General features: G+C 43.9%; 1 protein-coding gene across 2 annotated transcripts in view; it reads left to right on the top strand.

Moving 5' to 3' along the window:
• The window catches only part of TNFSF4 (TNF superfamily member 4), a 36,356-nt gene extending 22,158 nt beyond the window's left edge, over window positions 1–14,198 (top strand). The window contains exons 2-4 of one of the 2 annotated variants that reach the window (XM_083744031.1): window positions 2,895–3,059; window positions 11,569–11,605; window positions 13,796–14,198. In XM_083744031.1, coding sequence (XP_083600157.1) covers window positions 2,895–3,059; window positions 11,569–11,605; window positions 13,796–14,178 — 585 coding nt within the window. In that variant the 3' untranslated portion in view covers window positions 14,179–14,198. Of the gene's footprint in view, window positions 1–2,894; window positions 3,060–7,577; window positions 9,330–11,568; window positions 11,606–13,795 lie in introns of those variants that run through there. The other variant, XR_014565558.1, reaches the window with a different exon arrangement.
• Window positions 14,199–26,845: the final 12,647 nt, after the last annotated feature.

The following is a 26,845-nucleotide window of genomic DNA, read 5'->3' as shown; positions in this document are numbered from 1 at the left end:
TTTAATTTAAATCCTGCCACTTCCTCAAATTCTTGAATCTTTTCTATCACTCTAGGATTAGATTTTTTTGGATCCTCCACCATAATTACTAAATCATCAGCATATGCTTTCAATTTAAATTCACTTTTTCCAGTTTTTACCCTGTGATCTCCATATCTGCTCTTATATTTCTGGCAAGTACTTCCAGGACCAGAATAAACAACAGTGGTGATAGCGGGCATCCTTGTTTAGTTCCTTTTTGTATCTTACATTCATCCATTATCACCTGATTTACAATTAACTTGGCATTTTGTTATGAATATATTGCTTGTATTCCTTTAAAATTTTTTGTTGTTGTTGTTTAGTCGTTTAGTCGTGTCCGACTCTTGGTGACCCCATGGACCAGATCACACCAGGCACTCCTGTCTTCCACTGCCTCCCGCAGTTTGGTCAGACTCATGTTTGTAGCTTCGATTGAAAAATTTAGGTCCAAAATTAATTTCTTCAAGCAATTTTTTCCATGAACTCCCAAGACACATTGTCAAAGGCTTTTTCAGCATCTATTTTACAGATTTTTTCCTTTCCTTATACAGTTCTGAGAAATATTTTACAAATGCTGCTCTTATTTCCTTCATCTTGTCTGTAGTCTTTCCATTTATATTAATTTTATTTATGGAGTTTCTCTGTTCAATTGCCACGCTAGCAGTTTTCCTGATTTATTGGCATGTTCAAAGTACTTCTGTTTCATTCTTTTTATCTTTCAGCTAATTTTTTCATTAGCTATCAATAACTAGCATTGGGTTTGTGATATTCTCATTGCCTGCTTAGCTGACTCTTTATTTGCTTTTTTTGACAATTGTTTCTCCTTTTCCATAATTTCATCTAAAATCTCTTTTTTCTTTTTTTCTTTCAATTTCCTTTTAAATGAACTCTGTTGTATAAACAGTCCCCTCATTACCCCTCATTTAATGAGCTTTCATCCTGATTTGCTTGCATAAAACTTATACAGAAGTTAGACCGTGTCTAGTTTTTATTGAGTGTTTCAGGGGTTTTTTGTAGGGATGATATACAAAAATGAGCATTCATCCTGATTTGCTTGCCCAGTGTTTATATATCTTCTTGTTAATCATTTGTTTGCCCTACACTTTTCAGTGCATTTTCCTGCCCTTTCCCAACACAAAAGGGCCATTAAAAAGGATTTGATGTGTCATGATGGCCAAGTACCGGTACTTTCACCCGCTTTAATTGCACAGTCCTTCTGAAAAAGGCAGGCTTGAAGTTGTATCCGTCAATAAATAGATCTGAGCCACAAGGGGGCATCTTGGGAACTCTCCTAGAAATAAGAACTTTTCATTTGACTTCAGAAGTGAGCAAAATGCTTCCTTGCTTATTAGATTATATCAAAGGTAATGTTATGTTTTATGTGCCTGTTGTTTTTGCCATGGAGTTTTTTTGGCAGGGATACTGGAGTGGCTTGCTGGACCATAAAGAAGGCTGATTGCCGAAGAATTGATGCTTTTGAATTATGGGGCTGGAGCAGACTCTTGAGAGTCCCATGGACGGTAAGAAGATCAAACCTATCCATTCTGAAGGAAATCAGCCCTGAGTGCTCACTGGAAAGACAGATCCAGAAGCTGAGGCTCCAAGACTTTGGCCACCTCCTGAGAAGAGAAGACCTCCTGGAAAAGACCCTGATGCAGGGAAAGATGGAGGGCACAAGGAGAAGGGGACAACAGAGGACGAGATGGTTGGACAGTGTTCTCGAAGCTACCAGCATGAGTTTGACCAAACTGTGGGAGGCAGTAGAAGACAGGAGTGCCCGGCGTGCTCTGGTCCATGGGGTCACGAAGAGTCGGACACGACTAAACAACAACAATGTTATGTTATTTGCCCTGTGTTCATGGGACTAGGACAGATTACTTTTTAAAATAAAACAACCACATGAAAATGGTACCTTGTTCTGATTGAAAAAAAATTCAAACTGTTGAAGGCATTTAAAAATGAAAAATAACCTCCTCTACTTGAAGAATTTGGCTTTGCTGGAGGTTTATGCTCTCATGAGAATATGGGAATTGTAGTTTATACCCCACAGAGCTACAGTTCCCAGCACTGTTAGCAAACTACAATTCCCATTCTTTTGGGGGGTATACACTATAAGTGTATGGTGTGTACACAGCTATAGAACTTGTTTGAATTTAAGGGGTAAAGGTTAGAGGGAGCATGCATGATTAGAGGAGGAAAGGGAGAAGCCAAAGATCAAGAGTATGGTTTCAGGAGTAAGAGGCAGTACTAAAGAGACCCGGTTAATACCAGGGGCTGGCCTAGTATCTTTTATTTAGAACCATAGAATAGTAGAGTTGGAAAGGACCATGAGGGTCATCTAGTCCAACCCCCTGCAGTGTAGGGATCTTTTGCCTAATGGGCTCAAATTCACAACCCTGAGATTAAGACCAACTGAGCTATGCCAGCTAAACTTTGCTTTTATTTATTTTATTTGTAACCCATCTATTTCTAGCTTACTGTGTTGCACTGTGTTCACTGGGTGACATTTGCCTTGTGCGTCTTCTGACCCAGACACTCAGAAAGGGGGTCAGACAGGCCTTTGAGCAACATATTTGCTCCACGTTTGGGAGGCACAGCCAGGAAAACAGAGATCCATAAATCTCTGGGGATCAGCTTAAATGTCTATTAAAAATGAATTGGGGTATCTTAAATATCAACCACCACAATCACCCACAGAAGGAGAGAGAGTGAGATTCAAGGGAAATTTCATATTAGTCATAAAGAAGTTCCCCGCCTCTGTTTGCATATAAGGCTTAAAATGATCTCTTAATGCTATTTAATAGCTGTCCCTGGGAATTCACAGCTCTCTGGCTTCAGTGTTGATTTTCTTCCTTTGTGCTTTGCACATGGAGGAACAAGTGGAGATGGAGGCCAGCAAACTGGAAGAAGCACCTGCTGAGAAGTGTGGGGAGGACAGGAAAAGAAGCAGACGAATCTGGATGCAGCTTGGGACCATGGCTGTGCAGCTGGTGGTCTTGCTTGCCTGCCTGATCTGCATTGGCTTGTGCTACCTTAGGGTAAGTCTGCAAAAGAACCTTACAGGTATGACTCTCCTGACAGATTCACACAGACGAGGCTTTCGCATCCTGAAGTCCACAGATTTGTTTATGTTTAGGCTCTCCTGAATCAGAAAAAGGCACACACTTTTCATATAATAGGGTTGCTTTCATATAATAGGGCTCTTTTAAAACCACATGATTGGTATTGGAAAGCCTGCTATTAAAATGGTCCCTTGGTCTGTTCATCTGCATGTATGCTAAGGAACACATACAAAAAGCTGCGGGCTTCTGTGGAGTTAGGGTATGTGCAAATCTATCTTTGCAGAAGTTACAATGTAAATGGCAGGTTATTTGAGCTCTTCCTCTGACTCAAAGATTTAGCCACACTGTTTCCCTCCTTAATCACAAGATTCTCCAACAATGTAGGACAGGTTTATTGCTTTGCTTCCTTAAGAGAGAAATATTATAGCCATGTCTCACATCAACTGTTGTTAGAAACGGGTGGTTTTAAATACTAGGAGCACGTAATGATCATTTCCACTTGGTGTTCAACAGTTATTAGTATACCTCAAAAATCACCAAGTGCCTTTGGCTAATGATAAACTTTGTCCTAGTTTTCACCCTTTGTTGGTAAATCTCAGAATTTGTAACTAGTAAATGTAAAAAAATCTCAAAGCGCTTATTTTTGAAATTGGCTGATAATCTCAAGGCTTGGCAATCTTAAGGACAATTTTAAAATTCCATTCTCATGTTTATATTTTGTTAGAAAATGCTAGGCTTTATCAAGGCACACTGAAACAATTGGAAAATAAGTCTTAGAACCATAGAATTGTAGAGTTGGCAGGGACCCCATGGGTCTTCTAGTCCAATCCCCTGCAATTTGCCAGTAAATTATTTTTAAAAACCTTACCAAGTTCATTAAATAAAAAGTGCAATGCCACCCTCATTCCCAAAATGTAGTGATAAATACCAGCACTGGAAAATAACACAAGTAAACCTCACATTTTTATTTTGGCCAGATTCAACAAGGGAGGTCCAGATTTGGAAGTGTACTTGCCTGCGGAAGTGGGGCTGGGTTTGCCACACACAGATTAGAAGACCACAGGGAATAAAAGTGAAGAGAGGTGGAGACGGGTGGGAGTGAGACCCGAATAAGTGATAGTCCTGATCATCCAGGGACTGCTAAGCACCTGGGGGGGGGGGGGACAACCAATTTCTAGTTCTGAACATAGAGGCAAAGAGGGCTTTATTGCTGTTATTTATTAGTGTTTGTGGAGAACAGGAAATACTAAAATAAAGACAGTTACAATGAGGGGGCGGTTGGACCTTAGCATGTTGACATCCTTTGAGAGTCCAGTTTGCCCTGCTTGTGAACTCCATGCCAGTTGAAATGTGCTTAGGATACTATTTCTGTGCTGGGGAAAATTTTTCACAATGAATTTACAATTGTGGTTTCTGCTGTCACAGCAGCATTACACCACACTAATTATTTTTCTCTCAGTGAAGTTATTTAAGAGTAGTCCTGACTGTTTTTGGCTTAGGAAGTTTCATTTCAGCCATTTTAATCGGTCTTGGAATAGCAGCCTTTCAAACTGTGACTTAATTTTTTAAAATGTAGCTAAAAATTTAATACATATTGAGACACATTCTAAATCAGCCTAGTGTTTAACACTGTATCCACTCAAACGTTTCACTACTTCTTCATCAACCTGTAATTGATATGATTGGAGAGGAAAATATATCTGATCTACCCTGATGGATAGACCTGCAACCATATGTGGAACAAAATAAAGGTCCATGAAAGAAAGGTAACAATCTGATGCATGATGATGGGCTGGTCCAAGAAATAAGATCACCTGTCTTAGCTTTGCAGTTTTTGTTCTTTTTAATTCTAGTGTGTGGGTTTTGTCAACAGAAGTAGGGTTGAACTACTGGCTAATTAGTTCCCTCCTATGATAAACTCCTCTGGTAGAGGAATACAGCTGTCCATTTGGAACCAGTAAACTGTACTATATTTTGCTTTTATCAAACAGGTCAAATCATGCCTTAATACTGTATTTAGTTTTAAACTAAGCATGTGGTTATTTAAATTTTATTTAAAATGTTGGCAATTCAAGAATGAGTTAGACCAAGTTAATGGCCTTTTAGGCTTCCTCCACGTGAGTAGGGGGTTTTGAATAATAAAAATTATATGTCAACGGGGGGGGGGGGGGCGGTGTCAGGTTTTTAGAGATGCTTAGGTGGGGCATGGCCCAAAAAGATTGGGAACCACTGCTCTAGATTTATTGTGGGGAACTTTGTCGCTAATTCATGAATACTAGCCTTTTGATGTGCTAAGAAAGTTCCTTAACCAAAAGTGCTTCTTAGAGTAAACTCATCAGGAATAAACTCAACATTCTGGAGTTCTAATTAGATGGGGAACCTGTTGGGAGATAACCCTGAGGCCTTGTGCCTTCCCCCAATGCAGCGTCGCCCAAGATTTATCACTCCGGTCTCCCGTCACGTTGATGGGACCCATATCCTCCTGGGACATGAGCACACGACCAGCAGAGTCCAAAATAGTCCAACATTCAGCTTCACTGGATGTGTATGAAAGGAAGAAAATCTTTTCTCTATCCACTCTCCTTACCGTGTTTAATTTTATAAACTTCTGTCTTGTTGCCTCTTACTTGCCTTTTCTCTAAACTAAAAAATCCCAGATGCCTGCAGCCTTTCCTGTCAGAGGAATTGCTCCATCCCCTTGATGTGGGGCTGCCTTTGTGCCTGATCTGGAAGCTCCCACTGGCACAGAATGCGGAGGCTGGACGGGTGGTGGAGACAGACAGACAGCACCTAAGTCCCTGGAAGCTTGCCTGTGCTGCCCAAATGCTTCTGGGTCAAGTTCAAGGTTCTTGTATTATTTTACAAGACCCTTAAGAACTTGGCTTCAATATACTTTTAAGGACAGAGGTCTTCAGCCAGTTACTGTATGTGGTCCCGCATGCAGGGGTGGCCCATTTTGCCACCTGAGGTGAAATGGGAAGGTGCCCCCGCACTTTCCAGCGCTGGTGCCCAAGGGTCACTTGCCAGGGTTGTGTGGCTGTGGCTTCCGGCGAGATCTCACAAAAGCTCCACAAGGTCTCACTGGAACCTGGAAACTACAGCCCCTCCTCCCTGCCTCTCCAGTGGAGGCAGCCAGAGGGGAGAATTGAATCAACTCCTTAGGAATTGCCAGTGCTTTTTTTTTTTTTTTAAAAAGGTGCCGGAACTCACCATGAAGTTGTTACAGTAAACATTAAAAAAAAAACAGTGCTGGTGCTGCGTACTCTTGAGTATCCCAGGGAACATGCACTGTTAATTGCTGCAATTTCAATAAAAACCAGAGACCAAAATGTATGGACCTGCAGGTACTCCCACCAGACTTGGAAGTATGCTCCCCCAGCAGCCTCACCAGCAGTTGGGGAGCATGTTAGATGCTATCTGTAACATTTGTGCTGGTTGGCAAGGAAAATAATAGGAATAATAATAATAATAATAATAATAATAATAATAATAATTTATTATTTATACCCCGCCCATCTGGCTGGGCCTCCCCAGCCACTCTGGGCGGCTTCCATAAAAACCAAAAGTACAGTAAAATATCACACGTTAAAAACTTCCCTGAACAGGGCTGCCTTCAGATGTCTTCTGAATGTCAGGTAGTTGTTTATCGCTTTGACATCTGCTGGAAGGGCGTTCCACAGGGTGGGCGCCACTACCAAGAAGGCCCTCTGCCTGGTTCCCTGTAGCTTTGCTTCTCGCAATGAGGGAACCGCCAGAAGACCCTCGGCGCTGGACCTCAGCGTCCAGGCAGAACAATGGGGGTGGAGACGCTCCTTCAGGTATACTGGACCGAGGCCGTTTAGGGCTTTAAAGGTCAGCACCAACACTTTGAATTGTGCTCGGAAACATACTGGGAGCCAATGTAGGTCTTTCAAGACCGGTGTTATATGGTCTCGGCGGCTGCTCCCAGTCACCAGTCTAGCTGCCGCATTCTGGATTAGTTGTAGTTTCCGAGTCACCTTCAAAGGTAGCCCCACGTAGAGTGCATTGCCGTAGTCCAAGCGGGAGATAACCAGAGCATGCACCACTCTGGCGAGACAGTCCGCAGGCAGATAGGGTCTCAGCCTACATACCAGATGGAGCTGGTAAACAGCTGCCCTGGACACAGATTTGACCTGTGCCTCCATGGACAGCTGTGAGTCCAAAATGACTCCCAGGCTGCGCACCTGGTCCTTCAGGGGCACAGTTACCCCATTCAGGACCAGGGAACCCTCCACACCTGCCTGCCTCCTGTCCCCCAGAAACAGTACTTCTGTCTTGTCAGGATTCAACCTCAATCTGTTAGCCGCCATCCATCCTCCAACCGCCTCCAGACACTCACACAGGACCTTCACTGCCCTCACTGGTTCTGATTTAAAAGAGAGGTAGAGCTGGGTATCATCTGCATACTGATGAACACCCAGCCCAAACCTCCTGATGATCTCTCCCAGCGGCTGCATGTAGATGTTGAAAAGCAGAATTCCAGGGTGCCTGGTACTCTGGGAAGAGAGCCCTAGCAGAGATTTAAAATCACAAAATATGCATCGAAGTAGAGCATGGAAATATAGGCTGTTAGACTTTTAAAATCCCTCCTCCTAGCTTTCTTCCAAAGTTGCCCACATCCCCTTAGCATAGCAAGTAAAAATGGTTTACTTGCAAACTCTTCAAAGGTCAAATGCATGTGCTTTTTCGCACAGCAGCAAGAAAAGAAAGGCAGTACAACTTAGTTTAAAAAATGTTTCTAAACATTTAGAAAAATGTTGCTAAAGCCACATGGTCTATTCTTGGAGAATCCAGCTTAGACATCCTTACTAGTTGGTTCACATGAAGGAAAGGAAAAAGAACAAAGCCTTTGGTAACCCTTCTTCCCAAGGTGAAGCTGTGTGACCTAACTAAGCTTACACTATGGCCTTAACCCCTCCACGCACTAACTAGAGCTAAGCATGTTGGTTATATGAGGCAGATATAGCCCATAGTTTGCATTGGGGTCTTGTACCACCCATGATACAATTAAAGCATGGTTTCTCTTGTATGGGTCAAGATTGGTTTCACTGACTGATCAGATCATGCCATATTCCATCATCACCTATATTCTCTCCTCTATCTCCCTCCGAAACAACGTTGATGCCCAATATCAAACCTGTGTGTCGCTTATTAGTTCCTTACACAAAGCTGCAACCAAACCTTTACCACACCCATACCAAGGAACAGAACCTCAGTTTTTGTAAGAGGTCTAGTTCTAGTAGCCTGTGCTCAGGTATCGGGATCCAACAGAAGACATGTTACCTGATGAAAGTGCAGCCACCTGTGGCCAGGCCTCTCAGGCCCATATTTTCTATAATACAACTTCAAGGATAATCACAGTATTTTACCTTGGAAAAACAAATCTTTTATTGGCTTTTGCCTCAGTGATCAGAGGAAAGGGGATAGGGAGAACCTGAAATAAGTACAAACAGGTTGGAATAATTTTCATTTGCAACTCAACAATCTGTCTTAAAGTTGATAACCGAGTTCTCATTCTTGTCCATCTATTAAAATTCTTTTTCATTTGAGTACCCAGTGAATGAAAATTCAAGATAAAACATTGTATGTCTGGTGGATGTTTTTTGTAAGCTTACTGTGCATGGTTTAGAGATTATGGTGGCAAAGAGTATATAGATCGTTGGAATGAGCAAACAAACTGTCATCATGGATTTATCAATAGTTTTAAGAAGAAAAGATAAAACGGGGATTGGAGACACTCTGTTGTTGCATGCTAGCTATACCAAGTGGGAATGTCCTCGAGAAGGTTGCAAGGTTGCTGTGAAGGTGTCTGCTTTGCCTTTTGAATACTGTAACCACCATCCATAGTTGGTTTGCTTTCTGTACATATACTAAGCCTAATTAGTCCCACTGTGAATGACATCTGAAACCAGGACCGTGCAAATGAAAGCAAGCTTGAAAATGATGCCTAAAATCCTTCCTCCCAACATAATTCTGCCTTCATTTGGATTCAAAATAAAGGCTGGTTTTCTCTGCCTCTAGATACTTCCACAGCATTCCAACCTACCTGTATGTTTGGTTGCTTGCAGAACACAAAGAGCATCTGCCACCACCATATGCGGTTGAGCAGGAGGACACAGAGTGGTAACCAAACCCCCAGGCATCACGATCACAAGAACTCTCTAGCAGCTGCATGCACCACCTACAGACTAAGGGAGACCAGCACTTGCTCCCACCTCTTCCCTAGTAAGAGGCCCATTTACAAATGTCAAGAGCTCTCTAGGCAGATGCCAAAGTGCACTGGCCGTTTGGGGGCTGTTTAGGGGAAAACCCGGGTCCTTTGCTCTCTCTTTTAAGCTGTGAAATTGTAATCATCTTTGTAATTGGTTCAGAACATTAGGGATCTTTTTATATTAAAAACATCTAAATTGGGCATCCCCAACCTTCAGCCCTCCAGATGTTTTGGACTACAATTCCCATCATTCCTGACCACTGTACCTGTTAGCTAGGGATCATGGAAGTTGTAGGCCTAAACATCTGGAGGGTGGTAGGTTGGGGATGCCTGATCTAAATCAAATGTGTTTGTTTAATATTTAAATTCATAATGGGTGCCAGAGCCTTCTGGAGGTGTCTTCTAACAGAAAGAACCAGGGAAGATGTTGCTGCTCTTTATGCTTGGAAGTACAGTTGGAAAACTGTACTTGGGGGACTGTGCCAGTCTGCTGCAGTCTAAATAATAGCCTTATGCTCACTTAAGGGATGCGGGTGGTGCTGTGGTTTAAACCACAGAGCCTAGGACTTGCCAATCAGAAGGTTGGCGGTTCGAATCCCTGTGACGGGGTGAGCTCCTGTTGCTCGGTCCCTGCTCCTGCCAACCTAGCAGTTCGAAAGCATGCCAAAGTGCAAGTAGGTACCGCTCCAGCGGGAAGGTAAACAGTGTTTCCGTGTGCTGCTCTGGTTTGTCAGAAGCGGCTTAGTCCTGCTGGCCACATGACCCGGAAGCTGTACGCCGGCTCCCTCAGCCAGTAAAGCGAGATGAGCACCACAACCCCAGAGTCGGCAACGACTGGACCTAATGGTCAGGGGTCCCTTTACCTTTACCTTTAACTTAAAGACTAAAATCCTAACCCTGCTTACTTGGGAGGAAGCCCCACTGAATTCAAAAGGATTCAATCCTGAGTAGACATGGTTAGGATTGTGCTGTAAGGATTCTGTTAGGAATCATTCTGCAAAGAAACAGGAAAGATGATTGTAACTTTAAGAACTGTTTCTGTGAGTTCTGGGTGTGGTTTTCTAGGCTGATTAGGTACAGCTGGTGATGACTACAAAAGGAGGAGAAGTTGCAGTTTGAATTTGCCTTCAAAAGAGAACACCCACATGCTTTGCGTTTGTAAGGTTGTAAATAAAACTCTTGCTTGAGTATATTTTACACCTGTCTCATGGTTCTGTCGTGTGCTGCCAGGAAGATAAAGCTCCAATAGATTCTACTCAACTAAATGACTTGTCAAGTGATTTCAATGGTTCTACTCCAAATATGAGTTCCTTAGACACAACCCTAACAGATCTATTGTAGTATAAACTGTTTCAGTCTAAAACTCATTTCATCAGACACATGGCAGATATATATTAGATACACATACACACACACAGGGAGAGAGAAAACTTTAATAATACCGCAGTCTATGTTATGGGCATGTGAATCCAGTTATATAACTAAAACAAAGGCAGGAAGTAATACTGGATAGCAACATGGCTATTTTGGAGCTACTGTATATGTGATGTCTTCAAAGTGAAGTTACTGTACAGGCTTGTGCTGGGGGGGGGGTGCTATGCATGAGATGCCACCAACTGCTCTAATCCCCAAGCCTGCAAAATATTAACTATCCTGCGGCCATCATTCTTGACCCCTCTGGTGTTTACTAAGAGCTCAGCTTTCCCCGTTCTGCCTCTGAACACAAACACACAGAAGTAGATACCTTGCAGCCCACAGAGGTTTTACTCTCTAGTAGCACTCCACTCTCCCAGTGCTGTGCACTGCCTCTGAAGAGGCCAATGTTCCCAGCATCTCTCGTGGGGGGGGGGAGGCAGTGAATCGGGGTGCCAATATTAATATTTTATCCAATATTACGGGGGGGGGGGCAGATAAGCCGCACCCTGCTCACATGATGCAGTGCATGCACACCATTTGAATGGTAACGTTCATCAACTTTAGGGGGCCCCAGCATCCTCATATAGTTTTTTTTTTGGGGGGTGAAGGGACCTTAGCCCCTAGGAGTTGCACCTGCAGTGGATCTGCACAGGCAGTGCTCTGGAGTTCTGTAGCTTGCGGGAAATAGTTGTACTAAAGGACTGCAGTTGAGACCTCTTAAAAAACTTCCCATGCAAAAGGCCCCATAATGTTGGTTCCCTGGTGTCCCATCATGTCTGCAGTTCCATCTGGAGCTTGTAGGCACCTTTCATAACCTCATGTTTTGTTGTGTTTCAGAGTCCAGACCCACAGGCACAATGGATCTACATCAAGTGTGAGTTCTCCTCCTCCTTCTCCTCCTTCTCCTTCTCCTTCGCCCTATTCCAAAGGCTTGAGGTGGGTTGCACTGTTCTCTCCTCCCCCATGACCAGTTGATGCTTCCAATCTTGACTTCCCTCCAACCCAATTTGTCCAGAGGGAACTGAAGCAGCAATGAATATTTTCTGACCAGGCTGCATGAGGGAGAAGAACACTCCATGTGCAGCCTAGAAGAAACATGCATTTGAATGCTGATGAACTTTCATGAGGACTTTAAAAAATAATACTCCCAAACTGATGCCGAAATGTGGAGAACTGAACATAAGATGAGAAACTGAGGTGAAGCCAAACAGATGGATTTCTCCATGCCTATCTGGGCGCCTGCTTGGGTTCCAGGGCAGGACTGCTGCACCAGATGGAAGTGGGTGTGAAAGGAGACTTTGCCCTTCACTGCCATTGCAAAGTTACAAAGCACAAAAAGGATATGCAAATGTCAGCCCCCAGATTTAGACAGAATTGTAGCAGCAAAAGATGTATACAAAGTGTTTCCAAAACATACAGAAGAATAAAAAGCATTTAAGCAAATGGTGGGTAACAAACACACAAAAAGGCTACAGAGAACAAAAATGGTTAGTTTGAATATATTTGGTGCAGGTAGTTCAAAAATAACAATCTGCCTGGACCAACAGCTTAAACTCAATTGTTTCTAGGACAGAGGTAGAGATAGATGGAAGTGAAAAATATTACTGTTGTTCTTTCAGGATTGGGTGTGTGTGTGCAAGGGGTTCAGCAGGCGCAGTGGAGGCTCAGGAGCAACAGGGAGAAATGGAATGCAAATGCTGTGATTAGGACAGAAAGGTAGAAAGAACAGCAAGATTTGGGAAATGGTGGGACAGAGAGAAACTCAAGGATTCAAGGAAGGGGGGCTATATGCAGGGAAGGAGCAGCTGAGTTCCCTGAAGTTTCCTGTGACTCACGAATCTGGGGTTAGGGCTTGAAGAGCCAAGCTCTCAAATTTTGAATGTTAGCAGACTGCATTTTATCCACAAAGGTAGGCCTGCTTTCTTAGGCTGCCCTGAGCCCAGCCTTGTGTGAGATTCCAGCACAGCCTAGGAACTTTAGAATCCTTCCAAAATGGGGCAGAGCGGAGAAATGACTCCTGTCCCCTTTAGATCACCCTGAGAAAAACAACAAGCATGGAGAAAGAGGTCAGGGGACAGGTTGGAGGAGGCAGGAGGGAAATGCCAGCTGGGATTGAAGCTGAGACATATGGTAACTTCTGACAGAAGAGTTTGGATCTGATATCCCGCTTTATCACTCCCCTTCAGGAGTCTCAAAGCGGCTCACATTCTCCTTTCCCTTCCTCCGCCACAACAAACACTGTGTGAGGTGAGTGGGGCTGAGAGACTTCAAAGAAGTGTGACGAGCCCAAGGTCACCCAGCAGCTGCAGGTGGAGGAGCCGAGACGCAAACCCGGTTCCCCAGATTACGAGTCTACCGCTCTTAACCACTACACCACACTGGCCAGTTTTTACCCACAGGCCTAAGTGAGGCAACCATTTTCTTGACAGAGATCTGAAATTTCAAGTGCTGAAATGTCAGGTGCTGACAGAGTTTGTGTGTAAAATTGAGGAGTCTGGAAATGCAAACAGCAACGGCAGCTAACAACCAGTAGGGAAAATGCTTGTTGGTTAAGACCCGTGGCCCCAAAGAGATGAGAAACAGATTAGGCGCAGAGTCGGGAACTTGCATACTTTTTTGAAGATGAGAGCGAGTTCAACTCCTTTCAATGATTCTAGTTTCGTCCTTTCAATGAGGGCAGCTCCTAGAAGTTCGCTTTCTCTGTTGTGTTGCCAGATCCTTGTGCTTTGTACAGCCACCAGCAGAACAAGAGTCTTAAGGGACAGTGAGATTGAGCACCTTGGAAACAGACACCCCCCCCCCGCCACCTATCGAAAGTGGGTGAGAGGCACCATTTTGTGGTTGGCTTCAGATGCCCAAATGTCTTGAGCCAGCCCCACCCAGTATGCTTAGGGACAAGCCCTACTTCATGCAAAAGCTTCGGCAAAGACCCTTGCTTCTTTACCTTCTTTTATAGATTTTCTGTTCTCTTGCTCATACCTCCAATTTTCTTTTCTCGTAAGAGAAACTAGTAGGTTAGGGACTAACACATGTGTGGCTTTTCCTGTGTTTTCTTGCATTTCAGATGACTCCATTGCCTATAAGAAAGCGATTGGTATTAAAAAGAGGGATGGCACAATGGAAATAAATGTTCTAAACCGCTCCATCCCAATCCACTGCGATGGCCTCTACCTGTTCTCTTTGGAGGGAACCATCACCCTGCCCAGGGCTCCGCATGAACTGATCCTCAGGGTCTACTGTCAACCCCAAGAGCCCCTGCTGGAGGTAAATTGCAGTGAGGAGAATACAAAGGTGAAGGAAGTCTTCGTGCATGAATTTCGTTCCCAAGAGGCAGTCTACTTGGAGGCACACCCTAACAATACTGAAAATAATGAAGCACTCACGCTGGATCTGAATCTGAACCTCATCATGTTAACTCCTCGTTCATATTGCCGTCCTGAAAATTAATAAAATGACCAGTGAACTCATCTCCAGCTGTTTGGGCAATTGTGTACTGGCTTCGAATTAAGCACATCCAGAATTGACTCCCACTTGATGTATTTGAGAATAATTGTTCCCGGGTCTAATTAGTGTTGGTTGGCCAATGGCATAAAAATTTAAACAGACCACCTATGCCCTGACCGTGTGCTGACCTTGTGTGGATGGCCATCCCTTGCAGATCAGGGTCTTCTGTCCCTTCTGAACTGAGCCTATGCAGAAGAACGCATGGAGCTTGGGAGGGGGTGCCACTGGGTACCATCCCAGTGCTGGCATATGGCATGTGCCAAACATGTGCAGCCCTACAAGCATGTAGGTTCGTGACCGTGCAGTTTTGAGCTGGAAGAAATTTAGTCAGACTCCAACTTTTCAGTCAGTTCAGTCCTTTACTGACAGGTCCAAAGTATTAAGGCAGTTTCATTTCATACACTATATGCAGGCTTCCCCCAGATCCCTAGCAGAAGGTGCAGGCTTCAAATGCAAAGGAAGCACAACTCACAGCATACATACAGCACAGGGTTCAGTATCAAACTGGCAGAGCTTCCTTGCAGCAATGCAAAGCGGCAGTGTACAGCCCCTCTTAATAGACCCAAGAATGAACACAGTTGCCAGGTCAGTGACCTTTGAACAGTAATCACAAGACCTGCAGGTGCAAGAGAAGAGAAGCAAGTGCAACAGATTTTCCTTAATAACAGTTAAAGGAACCTAACACCCCTTCTTAATTCTGTTTAGGAAAAAACTTGTACCAGCGCATGTGCGAAGTGTTTATACAGTTAGCTTCACTAATCCCAACTTTTCAACTATTTCTTTGTGTCTTTCGAAGCTGATGGGTTTTGTCATTATGTCAGCAATGTTCTGGCTTGACAAGTTTCATTAATCCTTGTGTCACTTGTCCTTCACATGTCTATATTTTATGTCCACATGTTTTGTCCTAGACTTAAATTGGAGAAGAGTGACTAGTGGGGTGCCACAGGGTTCTGTCTTGGGCCCGGTCTTATTCAACATCTTTATCAACGACTTGGATGATGGACTCAAGGGCATCCTGATCAAATTTGCAGATGACACCAAACTGGGAGGGGTGGCTAACACCCGAGAGGACAGGATCACACTTCAAAATGACCTTGACAGATTAGAGAACTGGGCCAAAACAAACAAGATGAATTTTAACAGGGAGAAATGTAAAGTATTGCACTTGGGCAAAAAAACTGAGAGGCACAAATACAAGATGGGTGACACCTGGCTTGAGAGCAGTACATGTGAAAAGGATCTAGGAGTCTTGGTTGACCACAAACTTGACATGAGCCAACAGTGTGACGCGGCAGCTAAAAAAGCCAATGCAATTCTGGGCTGCATCAATAGGAGTATAGCATCTAGATCAAGGGAAGTAATAGTGCCACTGTATTCTGCTCTGGTCAGACCTCACCTGGAGTACTGTGTCCAGTTCTGGGCACCACAGTTCAAGAAGGACACTGACAAACTGGAACGTGTCCAGAGGAGGGCAACCAAAATGGTCAAAGGCCTGGAAAAGATGCCTTATGAGGAACGGCTAAGGGAGCTGGGCATGTTTAGCCTGGAGAAGAGGAGGTTAAGGGGTGATATGATAGCCATGTTCAAATATATAAAAGGATGTCACATAGAGGAGGGAGAAAGGTTGTTTTCGGCTGCTCCAGAGAAGCGGACACGGAGCAATGGATCCAAACTACAAGAAAGAAGATTCCACCTAAACATTAGGAAGAACTTCCTGACAGTAAGAGCTGTTCGACAGTGGAATTTGCTGCCAAGGAGTGTGGTGGAGTCTCCTTCTTTGGAGGTCTTTAAGCAGAGGCTTGACAACCATATGTCAGGAGTGCTCTGATGGTGTTTCCTGCTTGGCAGGGGGTTGGACTCGATGGCCCTTGTGGTCTCTTCCAACTCTATGATTCTATGATTCTATGATTCTAGCTTGAACTTCGGCATGCATGAACCATTTGAAAAGGTGCCAAATTTCATACTGAGCCAATAAATATTGTCACAGGTACAGAAAGTTTAAAATTATGAAGATGACATTTCAAGTTATTTTCCCTGGATCACCCTGCCTTCCAAAGCGGGTGCTGGTGTGGCAGAGGATGGTTCACAGGGCGGGCGGAGGAGCAACTTCTCCGTGGAAGCTCAGGCAGCCTGAGTGGCGAGAAGGGCCTTCTCCCAGCTGCACAACTGCAGTGGGACTCTCCAGTGTTTTGACAGAGAGACAGCAAAATTAAAACATTTGTAGAGCAAGACAGGCAGCAAAGAAGGTGAACTCACAGGATGATTTCTCTCAAAATACAATGAGGCACAAATGCTTCATAAGGCAATACAGAGTGAGGACAATGTCTACTGGTCCCAGATACCTTTTCCTATTCCCATATGGATTTGGGCCAAATGTGGGTGCAGGTAGATTAAGTTCTAGGCCAACACAATTTGTGTTGTGACATTGCTGATCCAACTGCATGACCCATGCGCCAGCAGCACAGATATATTCTGGGACACTTTCATTGCTCTAATTGGGACCTGAAAGGCATTCCCTGCTCTCCTTAAGCAGCTCTTGGTGTGCACGCTGAAGTCCCTGATTCTGGAAGAGTGCCATAACCTGCTAGCCTGCACCAAGGAGCCCGGCTGATGAGCCTCAGTGCAATGTTTCGCATGTCACTGCCTATGGGACTACAGAGAGCATACATGGATTTCCTCCTTAGCCGCTCCCTGCATTGTCTGTTGTGCTGAGGTGGGGGTCTATGATTCTATGATTCTATGTTCAGACTCTGCCATGGATATACAGGCCTGATTGTCCTCATAAACTGTCACAAGTAGCTTGGCTTCTACATTCATATTAGTAAGAATCTGCACAAAATAGGGAAGCTCATTGCTCAATTCAGACAGAGCAGCATATTCTGCCTTGGATGTAGATGCAGATACCAGCCCCTGTTTCCGGGATTTCCAACCCACCAGAGACCATCCAAATTGTACTACTATTCCAGTAGGGGACCTTCTTGTCTATACCTTATTTCCATAGTCTGAGTCACAGTAACACATTAACTCCTCTGCCCCCAGACCCCCAGACTCTGCCACATGACCCGGAAAAACTGTCTGCGGACAAACGCCGGCTCCCACAGCCTGTAAAGCGAGATGAGTGCTGCAACCCCAGAAAAAAATTAAAAAATTAAAATCAGTGCCGAGCTGTGGCATTTTTTGCTAAAGTTTGAATGCCCCATTCTCTGATGTAGGAGATGGGTGCAGCTGTCGTGGAGAGGCCTATTGGCTAGAATTGTTTGAGCAAATACTTGCATTTTTAAAGTGGAACTGACCTCAGCTGTATCCTGCATGATATACAAGTTGTTCTCACGATAACCTTGTGCACATACCATGCCATCCTTCTCAATCCAGCAAGTTGTGCTAGGAAAGATTACAATGTAATTATCTTTTGTCAAGCATGCTACACTTAGCAGACAATACTGGAAATTTTCCACTAGCGAAACATTCTCTAAATGTGTCCTCAGACAAGGCACATACCCTGGCACTTGCCCTTGGATTAAAACACATGAACCATCACACAAGATATAGGACACAATATACCGGTAGTTTGAGGACTGGGGAAACCCTGGTTTCTCCCTCGCTGCCTCGGAACGCTGACTCCGCAGTTTGCAGTCACAGGTCAGCCCCAATTGGCTTTCACGATGCTCTGCCAGCTTCACATGCTGCCTCTGCTGATGTTTCTGTTCTTGCTCTAACGCAGGGTCAGGTCAGCCACATCCATCGCCTCTAACGATACCACCACAACATCCAAGATTCAGGTAGCAAGTTCAGGACAATGTAGGCTTTATTCAATTCAGTAAAGCCATTCCACGCTCTTCCAGTTCCACAAACAGCTGTTGCATCCTCTGTTGATGGGCTGATACACTCTCACCCTCCTGCAGAGTTGCCTTGTAAGCCTGACCTTGGGCTCGGCAGTGGTGCGTACATAAACATCTCGCAACACATTCCTGCACTCCTTTGCCATCTCCATGCCATTAAAATGAACCAGCTGTTTTCCAGACACAGGATAATGTTAGACCCCGCTTTGTCTTCATCTTTCAGGTGCCGGGTGCTCACCTCCTCTGGTTTTGGCTCGCTTACAATGTCCCATAAACTTTCCCAGCGAAGAAACATTTCCATCTTAATGCACCAATCAAGGTAGTTGTGGTCATCTCACTTGCTGGATCATCACCTTGTTGTGGTGAGTGGGCTTGCATCTTCCTATAACCCTTGTGAGTGAAGCTGTCAGGAATCTCATACTCCCAGCAGGGTCACGTAAGGCCAAAGGGAAGGAGCTAGACAAAAAATGATCCAAGAATTCCTCAACAGCAGAACAGGCGGATGATAACAAGCGATACATATTAAAATGGCTGTGAAGGTGGATGAAGGCTGCAGCAGATAGGAATCTACCAGTTTGTATTTTTTTGGTTTTTTTTACATTTATAATAATAATAATTTATTATTTATTATTATTATTTTTAAATATTTATTAAAGATTTTCTTAGTACAATAAAGAAAAAAACAAACAAAAGAACAACAAAAAAGGAAAAAAGGAAAAACACTTACATCAATTAGACAATAAACATATTTTCTTCGCTTTTTGGACTTCCTCACATCTCTCGTTCCTGCGTTCCTGGTTTATAAAACTTTAACCAGCAAATTATCACCTTATTTCAATTCTTATTTTATAACTTTCCAATATTGTGTCCCTAGCTTTAGATACTTTTATCCAGACCTTAAATACTTAATTTAGACATAATATTTATCCAAAACTTATCTTTTCTTAGATTTCACTTATGTTCATAATCTTTTCAACTAGCTTAGTGGTGCCATGTTATTTAGAATCTTGCATCTTTCTTAACACTCATACAATTTGCAATGTTTTTGTAAATAGTCCTTAAATTTCTTCCAGTCCTCTTCCACTGCTTCCTCTCCCAGGTCTCGGATTCTGCCAGTCATTTCTGCAAGTTCCATATAGTCTATCAGTTGCATCTGCCATTCTTCCAGTGTGGGCAAGTCTTGGGTTTTCCAATGTTTGGCTACCAGTATCCTTGCTGCTGTTGTTGCATACATAAAGAATGTTCGGTCCTTCTTTAGCACCCTCTGGCCAACAATGCCCAAAAGGAAGGCCTCTGGTTTCTTAGGAAAGGTATACTTAAATACCTTTTTCAACTCATTATATATCATTTCCCAGAAAGCCTTAACTCTAGGGCAAGTCCACCAGAGGTGAAAGAACGTTCCTTCAGTTTCCTTACATTTCCAACATTTATTGTCAGACAGATGATATATTTTTGCAAGCTTGACTGGAGTCATGTACCACCTATATATCATTTTCATAATATTTTCTTTCAAGGCATTACATGCCGTGAACTTCATACCGGTGGTCCATAACCTTTCCCAGTCAGCAAACATGATATTATACCCAATGTCCTGTGCCCATTTTATCATAGCTGATTTAACCGTTTCATCTTGTGTGTTCCATTTTAACAGCAAGTTGTACATTCTTCAAAGTACCTTAGTCTTAGGTTCTAACAATTCCGTTTCTAACTTCGATTTTTCCACCTGGAATCCTATTTTTTTATCCAAATTAAAAACCTCTTTGATCTGAGCATAATGTAGCCAATCTCGCACTTTATCTTTTAATTTCTCCAAACTCTGCAGCCTCCAATTATCTCCATCTTTTTCTAATATTTCCCAATATTTCGGCCATTTGGCCTCCATATTGAGTCTTTTCCGAGCCTTAGCTTCCATTGGTGATAACCACCTTGGGGTAGGAATCTACCAGTTTGTTGTGACTACTTCATGCCATTGGAACAGAGCCCTACTGCGAAGACTGTGCGTTGGTCAGCGTGCACTGATCTACACACATAAAACAAATTCACACACAGGCGACTTCCAAAACCCCAATCCAACCCCCCAAAGTCCCATTGCAATTGGCAAATGGTAAGGGGGGCAGGATCGTGAAATCTGGAAGCCCCTAGTCATGATCCGGCACATGGGCGGTGGATACAGATTCAGTCGTTCTGACTCAAGGAACGAGGCAGTTGAGCAGCTCGGCAGCTGTATCCATGACTGAGCAGCCCTTTTTAGGATCCACTCTGCTCAGCCCGAAATGGGGGAGGGGCTAGAAAAGGTGCCCTGAACATAGTCTGCCTCCCTTTTTCCCTGCCTGGATTATCATGCCCAGTGGGGTCACCACCCAGAGGTCATAAAAGACAATTGAACTTTGGAACATGGAATATACGGACTGTCGGATAACACAGATAACAGGCGTCCTGAATACAGAACTGCCATTATTGCAAGAGAGCTGCAATGTTTTAACATCGATATTGCAGCACTTCAAGAGACTCAAAGAGCAGGTGAGGGACAACTGAAGGAAGAAAAAGGAGGCTACACATTATTCTGGAAAGGTCTATCTGAACAAGAACATCGAATACATGGGATAGGCTTTGCTATCAAAAACAATCTTGTGAAGCTGGCATAAATGAGCGACTCTCAACCCTTCGAATAAAACTCACCAAAAACCAACAGGCTACTATTATAAGCACTTATGCACCAACACTGGATGCCAATGAAGACATTAAAGAATTTTTTTACTCTCCGCTGGATACCGTCCTATCAGAGATGCCTAAGGAAGATAAAATTATCCTCCTGGGTGATTTTAATGCAAAAGTTGGGCGAGATTTCAATCTGTGGCCTGGGACTATTGGGAAAGAAGGAACTGGCAACAGCAACCAGAACGGAATCTTACTTTTGATTATATGTGCAGCGCACAACCTTGTTATTACCAACACACTCTTTGGACAGAAAAATAAATTAAAAACTTCATGGAGGCATCCTCGGTCAAACCACTGGCACCTCTTAGACTATGTTATTGTCCGTGATAAGATCGCCATAATGTGCTCCTTACCAGAGCTATGATGAGCGGCGGCGACTGCTGGACAGATCACTGACTAATACGCTCCACAATGGCTATCAAGATTATACCTAAACATAGGCTTCAAGGAAGGAAACCAAGGCACAAAATGAACACTCAAGCCCTTCAAGTTCCCATTAAGCGGGATTGCTTCCAAACGACTCTTAAGGCCCATCTGCTTTTGGAATTCCCTGATAACATTGAGGAACACCGGACCAAGCTATAAACATCCATTATTGCAGCCTGTGAACAAACTATTGGATACCAAACCAAGAAACATCAGGACTGGTTTGATGAGAATGACAGTGAGATTGAGTGCATGATTGACAAGAAAAGGAAGGCTTTTCAGATCTGGCAAAGAGATAGAAACTGTGCCACTAAGAAAAAAACACTAAGGCTGAGGTTCAAAGAAGAACCAGAGAACTAAAAAACACCTGGTGGGTAAAAAAAAGCTCAAGAGATCCAGCACTTAGCTGACACTCATGATGCACAGAGTTTCTTTAAAGCCACAAAGACCATCTATGGGTCAATAAATCATGGCATATGCCCCCTATGCTCAGCAGACGGTATTACACTTCTTAAAGATAAAGAAGCTATTGCACTGTACTGGAAAGAACATTACCAACATTTCCTTAACCGCAACTCCCCCGTAGCTGCTGAGGTCCTCTCACAAATTCCAAAAAAACAAGTTAGAGATGAGCTTGCAGTATCTCTAAATCTGGGAGAGTTGTGTACAGCTATCAGCCAAATGAAAAACAATAAAGCCAGCGGACCTGATGGGATACCTGCCGAACTCTTCAAAGTGAGTGGAACACAACAACTTCACAAGCTCATCAAAAAAATCTGGGACACAGAAGAGATCCCAGAAGACTTTAAGGATGCCAAAATTATTAATCTCTTTTAAAAAGTTGACAGAAGAACTGATTGCAGAAACTATAGAGGCATCTCCCTATTAGCTGCGGCCGGCAAAATTCTTGCAAGGATCTTAGCAAACCGTCTCTTAACAATATCCGAGGTGACCCTTCCTGAATCCCAAAATGGTTTTCAGCCTTCTAGGGCAGGGGTCAGCAAACTTTTTCAGCAGGGGGCAGGTCTACTGTCCCTCAGACCTTGTGGGGGGCCGGACTATACTTTGAAAAAAAATATGAACGAGTTCTTATGCCCCACAAATAACCCAGAGCTGCATTTTAAATAAAAGGGCACATTCTACTCATGTGAAAACACGCTGATTCCCAGACTGTCCGCGGGCTGGATTGAGAAGGCGATTGGGTCAGATCCGGCCCCTGGGCCTTAGTTTGCCTACCCATGTTCTAGGGGGACAGTGGACACGATTTTCACTGCTTGACAGCTTCAAGAAAAATACAGAGAGCAAAACCAACCCCTGTATATGGTGTTTATTGACCCGATTAAGGCTTTTGACACTGAATTGTGATGCCCTGTGGACTGTCCTTCTGAAAACTGGCTGCCCAGATAAATTTGTAAACATAATTCAGCTCCTCCATGATAATATGACAGCAACAATCGCAGATAACAATGGCTCTCAAAGTGAACCATTCACAGTGGGATCAGGTGTTAAACAGGGTTGTGTTATTGCCCCAACTCTATTCATTATTTTCATTGCCATGATCCTACACCTTGTCGAAGGGAAACTCCCCACTGGGGTAGTGAAATATATCGGAGTCGAGAGTGGACTTCATGCTCTTTATTCAGCTCATAGTGGTGAGGAGGAATGGAAGTTCTCCCAGAATATCTGCTTTATATACATTATTTACACAATCGGCCCCACGTGATTGGCTAATTCCGGGATTCTCCTGTAGGCCAAACAGGCTGCGGATTCCCTTCCACCTGGAGCTGGATTGGGTGGCTCCTGTCGACCAATCAAACTGCTGAATTTCTGAATCCTATTGTTCTAGGACCAATCAGACTGCTGCATTCTGAATCCTATTGTTCTAGGACCAATCAGACTGCTGCCTTTTGGATCCTAGTCATCTCATTACATAACAGGTATAAATCATATATTGAACAGATGGAAAGCTCTTTAATCTGAGCAGGTTGAAAGCAAAAAGTAAGGTTACCATAACTTCTGTCATAGCGTTTCAGTATGCTGATGACGACGTAGTGTGTGCACGCTCAGAGGATGACCTCTAAACCATCCTAAATATCTCTGCAGAAGCTTATGAAAAGCTTAGCCTATCACCCAATATCCAAAAAGCCAAAGTGCTGCACCATCAAGTACAAAACAACCCCTCTGCAGTGCCACAAATCCAACTCAATGGCGTAACGTTGGAAAATGTCGATCACTTCTCCTACCTGGGCAGTTATCTTTCCATAAGGGCCGACACTGATGCCGAAATCCAGCATCCAGTTTTAATTTTAATTTTAATTGTTTGAATTAATTGTGGGATGTATCTTAATTGATTGATCACTTGTATTATGCATATCATCTTATTTATGTTAACCGCTTTGGCCGAGGAGGGCAGGATACAAATTAAATTATTATTATTATTATTATTATTATTATTATTATTATTATTATCCTGGCGACACCAGACACAGAGTTGAAATAGCAACCAAAAAAGAAAAAAAAATCCAGTAAACAAATGCTTCAGCCACTTGCTGGTCCAATTACAGGGGCAGAGACAAATATAATAAAAATAAAGCAAAACTGTGGCAACAATTAATAACTGCTGGGTATTGTATCCCTTCTATGCAATTCCCTCCCAGATGGGTAGTCAGATGATCCCAAAATATTTTCTGGGTCTTTTTCAAAGTAAAAAGTTCAGAACTGGCATATCACTTTGTATCACACGCAGCAGTATTTACAATATTATTTAAGCCTTAGCTGCTGAAAAGGCAACACAATCTCTATTCAGGAAAATCTTCCCCTTGCCAACCAGACTCCTCCAAAAGAGAGGAAAAAATATAAGTCACTGGAGGGGTGTTTCGCTCCCCCCCTCAGTAAAATAAGTCCAGATGTATTAATATAAAAGCAGACAACTGCAATAGTTCAAAATGAAATTCTCCATTAGAGGGAAATAGATATGTTACGTTACATTTTGCCGAATAGTCCTGCATTTTAATTCTCACCCCATCCGAGGCTGATCTCCTTTTTTCTTAAAAAACCATCTTTAGATGTGGCCAATATGGCCAACTATCGCTCAGTCTCAAATCTTCCATTCTTGGGCAAGGTGATTGAGTGGGTGGTTGCTGAACAACTCCAGGCACGCCTGGAAGAAGTGGACCATTTGGATCCCTTCCAGTTGGGATTCAGGCCTCATCACGGGACTGAAACTGCCTTGGTCGCACTGGTTGATGATCTCTGGCGGGCTAGGGACAAAGGTGAGAGTTGTTTCCTAGTTCTGCTGGATCTCTCAGCAGCTTTTGACACCATCGACCATAACATCCTTCTGGACCGTCTAGAGGGGCTGGGAGCTGGGGGCACTGTCATACAGTGGTTCCACTCCTTCCTCCTGGGCCGTGTTCAGAAAGTGGTGGTGGTGGATTAGTGTTCAGACCCCTGGGCTCTCACTTGTGGGGTGCTTCAGGGTTCTGTCCTCTCCCCCATGCTTTTCAACATCTACATGCAGCCGCTGGGAGAGATCATCAGGGGATTTGAGCTGGGTGTTCATCAGTATGCGGATGATACCCAGCTCTACCACTCTTTCAAATTGGAACCAGTGAAGGCAGTGAAGGTCCTGTGTGAGTGTCTGGAGGCGGTTGGAGGATGGATGGCAGCTAACAGATTGAGGTTGAATCCTGACAAGACAGAAGTACTGTTTTGGGGGGACAGGAGGCTGGCAAGTGTGGAGGACTCCCTGGTCCTGAATGGGGTAACTGTCCCCCTGAAGGACCAGGTGCGCAGCCTGGGAGTCATTCTGGACTCACAGCTGTCCATGGAGGCGCAGGTCAATTCTGTGTCCAGGGACTGTCTCGCCAGAGTGGTGCATGCTCTGGTTATCTCTTGTTTGGACTACTGCAATGTGCTCTATGTGGGGCTACTTTTGAAGGTGACCCAGAAACTACAACTAATCCAGAATGTGGCAGCTAGACTGGTGACTGAGAGCGGCCGCCGAGACCATATAACACTGGCTTGAAAGACCTACACTGGCTCCCAGTACATTTCCAAGCACAATTCAAAGTGTTGGTGCTGACCTTTAAAGCCCTAAACGGCCTCAGTCCAGTAAACCTGAAGGAGTGTTTCCACCTCCATCGTTCTGCCCAGACACTGAGGTCCAGCTCCGAGGGCCTTTTGGCGCTTCCCCCACTGCGAGAAGCCAAGTTACAGGGAACCAGGCAGAGGGCTTTCTTGGTAGTGGCACCCGCCCTGTGGAATGCCCTCCCACCAGATGTCAAAGAGAAAAATGACTACCAAACTTTTAGAAGACATCTGAAGGCAGCCCTGTTTTGGGAAGCTTTTAATTTTTAATAGGTCACTGTATTTTAGTGTTTTGTTGGAAGCCGCCCAGAGTGGCTGGGGAAACCAAGCCAGATGGGCGGGGTATAAATAATAAATTATATTATTATTATTATTATTATTATTATTATTATTATTATTATTATTATTATTATTATTTTCACCTCGCTGTCTTCCAAATCATTCCAATTGAATTCCAAATTATAAGTCCTTTCTTCCAAATCTGGACTCGGTTTTCTTTTGTTGGAGAATCTGTCACTTTACTCCTGAGGAGCCTGAGGCTTCATTCTGCTGAGTTAGAAAATGGCTCCTTAGCATCCACGCCTCAATCTCGCCAATCTTCTCCGCTCCTTTAAGGAGCGATCCGGGCGGCGGAGAAGCTGCTTGAGGATGCTGTGTCCTTTTGGGCTTTACGGAGGTCTGCAGCGCCTTTGCATAACCCCCACTTTCTCTGCAGAATATGGATTTTCCCCAAAGGGCTAAATCCCGCTCCCTCTTGGTCTGTGACAGACCAGAAGGTTCAAGATCACCAGTGGTGAAGCAATGATTCTTCAACATCAATTTTGTTGGACTGGTCATATTGCGCGGATGCCTGATGATCATCTTCCAAAGCAACTACTCTATTCCGAACTTAAAATGGAAAGCTTAATGCTGGTGCTCAGCGAAAGAGGTTTAAAGACTGTCTCAAGGCAAATCTAAGAAAAATGCAGTATAAGCACTGACAACTGGGAAACACTGGCTTGCGAGCACTCCAGTTGGAGAACAGCCTTTACCAAAGGTGTCATGGGCTTTGAAGACACTCGAACTCAGGACGCAAGGGAGAAACGTGCTAAGAGGAAGGCACACTTGGCAAATCCACACCATGATCAACTCCCTCCCGGAAACCTATGTCCCCACTGTGGAAGGATGTGTGGATCCAGAATTAGCCTCCACAATCACTTACGGACTCATTGTTAAAACCGTGCTTATGGAAGACAATCTTACTTGGCTACGAGTGACCGCCAAATAAGAAGTTGCGGTAATTTGAAAGTTTGTTGTTGTTGTTTAGTCGTTTAGTCGTGTCCGACTCTTCGTGACCCCATGGACCAGAGAACGCCAGGCACCTCTGTCCTCCACTGCCTCCCGCAGTTTGGTCAAACTCATGCTGGTAACCTCGAAAACACTATCCAACCATCTCGTCCTCTGTCGTCCCCTTCTCCTTGTGCCCTCCATCTTTCCCAACATCAGGGTCTTCTCCAGGGAGTCTTCTCTTCTCATGAGGTGGCCAAAGTACTGGAGCC

Source organism: Podarcis gaigeae, assembly GCF_964106915.1.
Source record: "Podarcis gaigeae genome assembly, chromosome: 6".
NCBI lineage: Eukaryota > Metazoa > Chordata > Lepidosauria > Squamata > Lacertidae > Podarcis > Podarcis gaigeae.
The sequence above is the reverse complement of the archived record's forward strand: the minus strand, read 5'-3'. Positions and strand labels throughout refer to the sequence as shown.